Source organism: Periophthalmus magnuspinnatus, chromosome 21 (genome assembly GCF_009829125.3).
Source record: "Periophthalmus magnuspinnatus isolate fPerMag1 chromosome 21, fPerMag1.2.pri, whole genome shotgun sequence".
In the NCBI taxonomy this organism is placed as follows: Eukaryota; Metazoa; Chordata; class Actinopteri; order Gobiiformes; family Gobiidae; genus Periophthalmus; species Periophthalmus magnuspinnatus.
Window position 1 is genome coordinate 2,852,322 of NC_047146.1, and position 10,614 is coordinate 2,862,935.

Below are 10,614 nucleotides of genomic sequence, written 5' to 3' on the forward strand. Positions count from 1 at the left end.
ACAGTGATTACTCAGAGCTGGGGGTGAAACTCCAAACTTTCCTCTACAAAAGCCACATGTTTGAAAAATGCAGATTCACTGAATCAGAATTTCAAATGTGAAGTATTTTTAGATTTAACTCATTAATAGAAAAGAGAAATCTGCATCTGAACGAGCCCCGAGAAGAAGAACTACAAAGACCTGAGGTAGACCTGAGGTAGACCTGGTTTAGACCTGAGGTAGACCTGGAGAAGACCTGAGGTAGACCTGAGGTAGACCTGAGGTAGACCTGGTTTAGACCTGAGGTAGACCTGAGGTTGACCTGGTTTAGACCTGAGGTAGACCTGGAGAAGACCTGAGGTAGACCTGAGGTAGACCTGAGGTAGACCTGGTTTAGACCTGAGGTAGACCTGAGGTTGACCTGGTTTAGACCTGGGTTAGACCTGGGGTAGACCTGGGGTAGACCTGGGTTAGACCTGGGGTAGACCTGGGTTAGACCTGGTTTAGACCTGGGGTAGACCTGGGTTAGACCTGGTTTAGACCTGGTTTAGTTCTGACTGAGCTCTTTTCCAACTCTGGTTCTTTACAAATTTATTCCTGGTTTAGTTCCGTCATTCCTAAATTCTGCTTTATATGGTCCAGTCCTGGTTCAGTCCTGGTCCAGTTTTGGTCCAGTCCTGGTCCAGTCCTGCTCCAGTCCTGGTCCGGTCCTAGTCCGGTCTGTTTATTCCTGGTCCAGTCCTGCTCCAGTCCTGCTCCAGTCCTGGTCCGATCCTGGTCCGGTCCTGGTCCGGTCTGTTTATTCCTGGTCCGGTCCTGGTCCAGTCCTGGTCCGGTCCTGGTCCAGTCCTGCTCCAGTCCTGGTCCGGTCCTGCTCCGGTCCTGGTCCGGTCCTGGTCCGGTCCTGCTCCAGTCCTGGTCCGGTCCAGTTTAGTCCTGCTCCGGTCCTGGTCCGGTCCTGGTCCGGTCCCGGTCCTGCTCCAGTCCTGGTCCAGTCCTGGTCCGATCCTGGTCTGGTCCTGGTCCGGTCTGTTTATTCCTGGTCCGGTCCTGGTCCAGTCCTGGTCCGGTCCTGGTCCAGTCCTGGTCCGGTCCTGGTCCAGTCCTGCTCCAGTCCTGGTCCGGTCCTGCTCCAGTCCTGGTCCGGTCCTGGTCCGGTCCTGGTCCAGGTGCAGAGTCCAGTCCTGGTCCAGTCCTGGTCCGGTCCTGGTCCAGTCCTGCTCCAGTCCTGCTCTAGTCCTGGTCCGGTCCTGGTCCGGTCCTGGTCCAGGTGCAGAGTCCAGATGGTGCAGTGACTGTGATGAGTCTAAATCTGCTTAATTCACTGTCTCTCCCTGCAGGGGGCGCCCTCAGGGACAGAGACAGAGACAGGAGATATTTTTTAAATAAATAATATCTCCAGGAATCGACTTTGGCCAAACTGTCCAAGGTGAAACGGCGGAATATCAGATGGAACAAAAATATGTGCATGCGTTTAGAATCGGCACATGTATTTTTCATGAGCTGATTATTCGGAAGTTACGGAAAAATAGGACAGATAAAAGTACTAAAACAAATATTTAAACCTTAACCCAGAGCAGGAGTCGAAGTGTTTCCTCCATTAGAGCAACATCAACATCAACATTCCCTGGGAGTGCGATGCTAACTGTAGGCACTGCTCTGTCTGAAGCTCTGTTACATTTTAATCTGAGCTTTTTTTTTTTGTTTTTTTAAACGCAATTTGACCAGAAAGAGTTGATTTAGTTAACTACAACAGGTGATCTGATTTGTGCTGCTAAACAAGTCCCGCTCGCATTAGCATGAATCACAAGCTAGCTAGCGTTAGCCAACAGTTTCACTTTGTCACGTTTTTGTATAAAATCAAACTCCTGAACAATTTCACGAACGCTCGGATTCACCGGCTCCTGAAAATGTGCGGTTTAAATCCTTTTTGTATTTTTTCGGGAGTTTTCAGACAAACTTAAAACACCTTTGACAGCGTTTGCTAATGTGTGCATTGCGTCGCCGTGGTAACAGCAGCATATGTAGAACAATCCCCAGCGTGATGTCACTGCACAGTGTCAATACTCAAGACGACAACGAGAGACGAGAAAAGAGTCTAAAGACAGACCTGTTTAACCCCGGATCAGTCCTGGTTCAGTCCTGGTTCAGTCCTGGTTCAGTCCTGGTTCAGTCCTGGTTCAGTCCTGGTTTAGTCCTGGTCTCAGTCTGCTGTAGCTCCATAATCAGATTTACTGAACAATTCTCTTCTACAAGACTCAGCTCCTATAATGTCCCTGAACCTTAAAGGCATTAAGACTCACTCAAGGTGCACTCTAGAGCTGAGTTAGTCCTGGTTTAGCCCTTGTTTAGTCCCTTATTTAGTCCCTTATTTAGTCCTGGTTTAGTCCTGGTTTAGTCCATGTTTAGTCCATGTTCAGTCCATGTTCAGTCCATGTTTAGTCCTGGTTCAGTCCTGGTTCAGTCCTGGTTTAGTCCTGGTTTAGTCCTGGTTTAGTCCTGGTTTAGTCCTGGTTCAGTCCTGGTTCAGTCCTGGTTTAGTCCTGGTTCAGTCCTGGTTCAGTCCTGGTTTAGTCCTGGTTCAGTCCTGGTTTAGTCCATGTTTAGTCCTGGTTCAGTCCCGGTTCAGTCCCGGTTCAGTCCCGGTTCAGTCCCGGTTCAGTCCCGGTTTAGTCCTGGTTCAGTCCTGGTTCAGTCCTGGTTCAGTCCTGGTTCAGTCCTGGTTTAGTCCTGGTTTAGTCCTGGTTTAGTCCTGGTTTAGTCCTGGTTTAGTTCCTAGCTCCTCCCTCCTCTCAGTATCGACTCGTTGGTGTTTTACCTTTTTTCCTGTTGAAGGCTCGGTTCATGGTGTAAATTCTCCGATCGGCTCCTCCAGATCTGTCCCAAAGTCCCACCTGGAACAAACAGCACAAAAAAACATTCAGAAGTTTTCAAAATGTCCGCCTCCTTCCACCTCCACGCGGCGAAAACATCGTTAAATCCACGTTATTGCGTTCGTGCGATCTATAGTTACAATCTACAACCCCTGTGGCTCATTATGTCATAATTTACACATTTTAAATCACAATATTCACCTAAAAAAAACACGACAAGCGGGTGAGTGGAGATCCAGGAGTACTACGTAGGATCTCGCCGAGTACTTCTGACCCTGTCCTCAGTATTTCTCAGTAAATCTCTGTGTTTTTATCAGCGTTTATCAGACTGTGAGATGTTTTTCATTCCCTTGTGTCCCGAGCTCAGACACAACACTCACGTCCTTCAGCTCGACTCGAAACTGTCCGTGAGAATCGAGTCTGTGAGGGCGACTCGGCGTTCACGGTCCAAATACGCCCGCTCAATGATCAGAAGAATACTCCGAAGACCGAATACCTGCTTTAAAATGTATTCTGTAAAGTATTCTGTCACATGAGCCAATCACAGTACTGTATTTTCACACTTACATTTAAATAACAGTGTAAAACCACAGACTGTTTATATAAATGGACAGAGCTAACCCGCTAACGCCGCGCTACAAACAGGAAGTGAACGTGCGCGAACTTCCTGCTCCATCGACTCGTCATTTTGGTCTTAAACGTTCGTATTAACCCGCTCTTACGTGATCCTCGGGCTTTTATTACGCAGTTATGTCCATAAAACAAGATATGAACATTAATAACAGACAAATCAGGCGACGTCTTTCCCCGAGGTCGCTCCTGTTAGCGTTAGCAACGGGTTTGATTGACAGCGTTGCTAAGCGCTCATTCAATGCTAAACCAGTGGTGCGGGCAGAAAGAGACGTTAACTTCCACAGACTCGCACCGGATTGGCTCTTTGGTTGCTATGATCAGGGCCGGTTCAGACGAAAATCAGACTGAGCAGCTGCTGAGGGCCCCCGACCAGCAGGGGGCCCCGAAGAGCTCATACATTTGAACTGAAAATAATGTATGTAGTAAAATCTCTGCTGTTTGTTTCGTTTGTTTTTGAGTCGGGCAGAGGTGAGGGCAGCTCTGTGTTTACGCCGGAGCAAAGACCCGACGTAATGTAAATGTAAGAAACGCGTTAAAATCCAACAGAAACGAGGAAAAAAACGTCTAGAATTTTTAAAAATCGCGCCCCCTCCTCTTATCTGTGCGTTCTGCTCTTGTGACTGTGGTCGTTGTGACGTTCCGGATGTTTTCAGTCCGATGTCGGTCGTAAAAACACAAATAAAACAGGTCAAAGTGACGAGAGCGGAGTCAGAACGTGTCAAATGTGAATCGCAAACAGCTGAGCCAGGAGGGGGCGCCGCAGACACGTTCAGCCCCGGGGCCCCCCTGAAAGCTGGAGCCGGCCCTGGACGTGACACTCGCACAAGTCTGAAGTCTGTAAATGTTGCCTTGAGGAGCTTTATTTGACGAGAGCTGAACGTCATTAACTTTGTCCACTTCTTTATCTAGTCTATGGTAGAAACTGAATCAGGATTAAAAACAGCGTCATGTTTGTTTCGTTGTTTCTTGTGTTTTCTGTCACTTTCTCTCACACCAGAGTTTTACATTTTTCTCATTTATATGGAGAAGTTTGAGCCTAAACTGTGACATCAAGTACAATGTGTTTCTTTTATTTTAGAGAAAGTAACAGTACTCTGAATACTACTGATGGAAAAGTAACAGTACTCTGAATACCACTGATGGAAAAGTAACTGTACTCTGAATACCACTGATGGAAAAGTAACAGTACTCTGAATACTACTGATGGAAAAGTAACAGTACTCTGAATACTACTGATGGAAAAGTAACAGTACTCTGAATACCAATATATATTAATATACTAAATATATCTAGTTTAGTCCTGCTTTAGTCCTGGTTCAGTCCTGTTTTAGTCCTGGTTTAGTCCTAGATCAGTCCTTGTTTAGTCCTGGTTAAGTTCTAGTTTAGTCCTGCTTTAGTCCTGGTTCAGTCCTGTTTTAGTCCTGGTTTAGTCCTAGATCAGTCCTTGTTTAGTCCTGGTTAAGTTCTAGTTTAGTCCTGCTTTAGTCCTGGCTTAGTCCTGGTTTGGTCCTGGTTAAGTCCTGGTTTAGTCCTGGTTTAGTCCTAGATCAGTCCTTGTTTAGTCCTGGTTAAGTTCTAGTTTAGTCCTGGTTCAGTCCTGCTTTAGTCCTGGTTCAGCCCTGGTTTAGTCCTGGCTTAGTCCTGGTTTGGTCCTGGTTAAGTCCTGGTCTAGTCCTGGTTTAGTCCTGGTTTAGTCCTGGTTCAGTCCTGGTTTAGTCCTGGTTTACATACATAAGAATTGAAGAGGCCAGTTTAGGGTTGGTGGGTTTCTCTGGGTGGGACTGGCACATTCCACAGAAAAATACCTCAAAGACCCAGTCCTGGATTAGACCTGGTGTAGTCCTGGTTTAGTCCTGGATTAGACCTGGTTTAGTCCTGGTTTAGACCTGGTTTAGTCCTGGATTAGACCTGGTTTAGACCTCGTTTAGTCCTGGTTTAGTCCTGGTTTAGACCCGGTTTAGTCCTGGTTTAGACCTGGTTTAGTCCTGGATTAGACCTGGTTTAGTCCTGGTTTAGTCCTGGTTCAGTCCTGGTTTAGTCCTGGTTTAGTCCTGGTAGATGTTTGTATCGTCTCGTTCTGTTGGAGCCGGATCAGATCTGTGTTTTGTGTCTCTGACTCATTTATCAAAAACAAAGAGTGAAGTGGATTTGATTTGAAAGAACTTCAGAATCACCACGGAAACAAACGCATTTATCTGAGAGACACGTTTGTTTATCAGTTTAAGAATCAAAACAATTAAAATTTGGAGACATTGAAATATTTTTGTTAATAGAAATATATAAAAAAATACGTAACAAGATCCAAGATGAGAACTAAACCAGGATTTAAGGAAAACTAGGCTCTTTTACTTCTATGGGGTATTAAAGAGGAGGTATTTGCTTCTTTGGTTTCATTTTTGGTGCTTTTAGTTACGTTTGCTCTCTGTGCTAAGTCCCTTCCCCTTCAGAGCACTTTCACAACACGCACTAATGAAACTCCTGCGTCTTCTATCATTTTAGTATAAAAAAAAAAAAATGGCGGTATTAAAGTGGATGTACCTCCATAAAATAAAACAAAATTAAATAAAACTCAAACTGAAAACACTCTGTTCCACCTTGTGATGTCATCGTGTGGCGATACAGGAAGTGCTCCTCTGTGTTTGTAAACTCCACCTTCACTCGAATCATTTGGATCATTTTTAGCTTCAGAATCGTCCATCTAGTACCGAACTAAAGGTAAAATGAGCCGTTAAAAGCGTGAAAAGTACCACTTGATGACATCACAAGGTGGAACAGAGCGTTTTGAGCGTTGGAGATGTGGATCAAACATGTGCGAATGAAACAAAACACAACTCCAGGTCTGTTTTTGAGGAGGAAACGGCGTTAAAATACGACTTAAAGCTCATTTTGCGTAATACAGGACCTAAAGTCACACTGTTACAGGTCGGATCTGTGGAGAGGCGACCCCGCTCACAGTTAGAATGCAGATTTTTCGAGGTTCTTTTTTGCTGTAAATCAAACCACACACTGAGCTCTCGCAGTGAGTCGGATTTATTCTAAGAGTTCCCATGTTTGTCCTGGTCCGTCTCCCGCTTGTGTCCTGTTTGTTTGTGCCGGGCGGAGGCGACACCTGTGATGATGTCATGATGATGTCACGATGATGTCACAGCTCTGGACACCTGCAGGGTCCAGACGGGTCACGGTTTCCTGTTTTAGTCTGAGTCTGAGTCTGAGGAAAAACTCTCTCTCATGTGTCAAGACAGACCTGGGAAGACCAGACTCATTTTAGTCCTGGTCCAGTCCTGGTCCAGTCCTGGTCCAGTCCTGGTTTAGTCCTGGTTTAGTCCTGGTCCAGTCCTGGTTTAGTCCTGGTTCAGTCCTGGTCCAGTCCTGGTCCAGTCCTGGTTTAGTCCTGGTCTAGTCCTGGTTTAGTCCTGGTCCAGCCCTGGTTTAGTCCTGGTCCAGCCCTGGTTTAGTCCTGGTCCAGTCCTGGTTTAGTCCTGGTTGCTGGTTTAGTTTATGTTTTAGGCCTGGTCAATTATTGGTTTGTGCCTGACCTAGTTATTGTTTAGTCCTGGTCCAGTTCTGGTTTAGTCTTGTTTTAGACCTGTTCTAATCCTGATTCACTGCTGATTTAGACCTAGTTTATTCCTGGTTAAGTCCTGGTTAAGTCCTGGTTTTGTCCTGGTTTTGTCCTGGTTCAGTTCCGGTTTAGTCCTAGTTTAGTCTTGGGTTAGTTCTGATTTAGTCTTGGTTTAGTCCTGGGTTAGTCCTGGTTTAGTCCTGGTTTAGTCCTGGTTAAGTCCTGGTTAAGTCCTGGTTTAGTCCTGGTTTTGTCCTGGTTCAGTCTTGGTTTAGTCCTGGTTCAGTCCTGGTTTAGTCCTGGTTCAGTCTTGGTTTAGTCCTGGTTCAGTCCTAGTTTCAACTTTTATTTTTGTGACTTCAGTCAAAGAGTCAAAATGTGTTTGTTTAGACTCGAGCGGAAACTCACATCCTACTGTGAAAACTAAGACTAAACAAGAACTAAACCAGGACTGAACCAGGACTAAACAAGGACTAAACCAGGACTAAACCAGGACTGAACCAGGACTAAAGCAGGACTAAAGCAGGACTGAACCAGGACTAAACCAGGACTAAACCAGGACTGAACCAGGACCAAACCAGAACTGAACCAGGACTGAACCAGGACTAAACCGGGACTGAACCAGGACTGAACCAGGACTAAACCAGGACTGAACCAGGACTGAACAATCTGACCTGTAAACTGTCACCTGTTTGTGAGTTTAAGATACTGTGGAACATTCCAGCACTGACTCTCTAATCTCCATGGAGACAAGCAGGTCTGGAAAAGTTCCCTAATCCACCTCCGATGACTTTTTTGCATGTTCTGCATGTGTTTGTTGGGACAGTTTGAAGGAGTTCACTGCACAACCCACTTCTGCAACAACAGACCAAAAAGTTCAACTCTTCACCTCTGACTCACGGCTCCAGTATGTGAGGTTTGGACAGAGAGGAATCTAACCCACAACCTCCCACAGAGATAACCACACTGCAGCGACACAGGCAGAACATGCAAAATACACTCAGAGAGGACAGGAGTCGAACCCACAACCTCCTGGTGAGAGGGAGGAGAATATGCAAACTCCAGTCACACAGATGGGACTTGAACCCTTAGCCTGTGTGTGTTGCTGGTGTAGTATGTGTAGTTTGTGTAGTGTGTGTGTGTGTGTGTGTGTGTTTTTAGACCTGGTTAAGTCCTGGTTTAGTCTTGGTTTAGTCCTGGTTTAGTCCTGGTTTAGTCCTGGTTTAGTCCTGGTTTAGTCCTGGTTTAGTCCTGGTTCAGTTCAGGTAGAGCAATGGTTTATTGGTTGTGAAATACTTACTGGTTTAGTCCAAGATATGACAGTTCAGTGTGAGTCCCGGAGTTAATTAGATCATCCCCGGTTTAATCCCGGTTTAGTCTTGATTTAATCCTGGTTTAGTCCCGGTTTAGTCCCGGTTTAGTTCCGGTTTAGTCCTGGTTTAGTCCTGGTTTAGTTCCGGTTTAGTTCTGGTTTAGTCCTGGTTTAGTCCTGGTTTAATTCTGGTTTAGTCCCGGGTTAGTCTTGGTTTAGTCTTGGTTTAGTCCTGGTTTAGTCCTGGTTTAGTCCTGGTTTAGTTCTGGTTTAGTCCCGGGTTAGTCTTGGTTTAGTCCTGGTTTAGTCCCGGTTTAGACCCGGTTTAGTCCTGGTTTAGACCTGGTTTAGTCCTGGTTTAGTCCTGGTTTAGTTCTGGTTTAGTCCCGGGTTAGTCTTGGTTTAGTCCTGGTTTAGTCCCGGTTTAGTCCTGGTTTAGTCCTGGTTTAGTCCTGGTTCAGTCCCGGTTTAGTCCCGGTTTAGTCCCGGTTTAGTTCCGGTTTAGTTCCGGTTTAGTTCTGGTTTAGTCCTGGTTTAGTTCTGGTTTAGTCCCGGGTTAGTCTTGGTTTAGTCTTGGTTTAGTCCTGGTTTAGTCCTGGTTTAGTCCCGGTTTAGTTCTGGTTTAGTCCCGGGTTAGTCTTGGTTTAGTCCTGGTTTAGTTCTGGTTTAGTCCCGGGTTAGTCTTGGTTTAGTCCTGGTTTAGTCCCGGTTTAGACCCGGTTTAGTCCTGGTTTAGACCTGGTTTAGTCCTGGTTTAGTCCCGGTTTAGTCCCGGTTTAGTCCCGGTTTAGTCCTGGTTTAGTCCCGGGTTAGTCTTGGTTTAGTCCTGGTTTAGTCCCGGTTTAGACCCGGTTTAGTCCTGGTTTAGACCTGGTTTAGTCCTGGTTTAGTCCCGGTTTAGTCCCGGTTTAGTCCCGGTTTAGTCCTGGTTTAGTCCTGGTTTAGTCTTGGTTTAGTCCTGGTTTAGTTCTGGTTTAGTCCCGGGTTAGTCTTGGTTTAGTCCTGGTTTAGTCCCGGTTTAGACCCGGTTTAGTCCTGGTTTAGTCCCGGTTTAGTCCTGGTTTAGTCCCGGTTTAGTCCCGGTTTAGTCTTGCACATAATCCAATCTCTTTATGTCAGTGCCACATTTCACAATAACCTGCATTTTTTTAAATTAAATTAAAAATTAATTAAACGTCTCAACCAAACTCGTCTTTCTGTCTTTCTCTCTTTCTCTCTTTCATTCTTTCTCTCTTTCATTCTTTCCTTTTCTTTCTTTCACATCATCCGTCGTTCGTGGTATGACAGATATTTACTCTGACACTTTGGCTCTAATTCTGTCCATATGTGTCCAGAGCTGCACACGCTCAGAACACAGAACTTTAAACACACTGAACGCTTAAACCCCATTAAATTAGCCCGGTTTAGCCTAGTTTAGCCCAGTTTAGCTCTGTTTAATTCTCTTCAGCCCGGTTTAGCTCTGTTTAGCCCGGTTTAGCTTTGTTTAGCTTTGTTTTGCTCTGACGCTAACTCCTCCGCGACTCGGATCCGAAATCTAGCAACAAGTTCATCCGAGGATTCATCTGAAAGTCTGAAAAGAGGAGGATGAACAGATAAAAGAGAAGAAAAGGTGAGAAATGAAAGTCAAAATACTCACTCTGAACGAGAGACGGAGAGAACGGAGAGAACGGGGAGAACGGGGAGAACGCCGAAACAAGAGCGAAGGAAGTGAAGACGGAGTTTAATAGTTTTCAGCTGTGAACCAGATGTAGGAACGACAACGGAGAGAGAGAGAGGGAGAGAGGGAGGGGGGGAGGGGGAGGGGGAGGAGAGATGTAGGAATGACTCCGGACAACGGAGAGAGAGAGAGAGAGAGAGGGAGGGAGGGGGCGAGAGGGGGAGGGAGAGGGGGAGGAGAGATGTAGGAATGACTCCGGACAACAGAGAGAGAGAGAGAGAGAGAGAGAGAGAGAGAGGGAGAGAGAGAGAGAGAGGGGGGGAGGGAGAGAGAGAGGGGGGGAGGGAGAGAGAGAGGGGGGGGGGAGGGGGGAGGAGAGATGTAGGAACGACTCCAGACAACGGAGAGAGGGAGAGGGAGAGAGGGGGAGGGAGAGACAGATGTAGGAACGACTCCGGACAACAGAGGGGGGGGATGTAGGAAGAACTCCGGACAAGAGCAGAGAGAGAGAGAGAGAGAGGGAAAGAGGAAGGGGGGAAGAGAGAGAGATAGAGAGAGGGAGAAAGGGACAGCAGAGAAAGAGAGAGAGCGGAGGAGG

General features: G+C 46.4%; 1 protein-coding gene across 1 annotated transcript in view; it reads right to left on the reverse strand.

Annotated features, from left to right (window-relative positions):
- The window catches only part of gulp1a (GULP PTB domain containing engulfment adaptor 1a), a 65,292-nt gene extending 55,233 nt beyond the window's left edge, over positions 1–10,059 (reverse strand). The window contains exons 1-2 of the mRNA XM_033986863.2: positions 9,996–10,059; positions 2,798–2,873 (exon numbers count right to left, since the gene is read on the reverse strand). Coding sequence (XP_033842754.1) covers positions 2,798–2,825 — 28 coding nt within the window. The 5' untranslated portion in view covers positions 2,826–2,873; positions 9,996–10,059. The remainder of the gene's footprint in view (positions 1–2,797; positions 2,874–9,995) is intronic.
- Between the last annotated feature and the right edge of the window lie 555 nt (positions 10,060–10,614).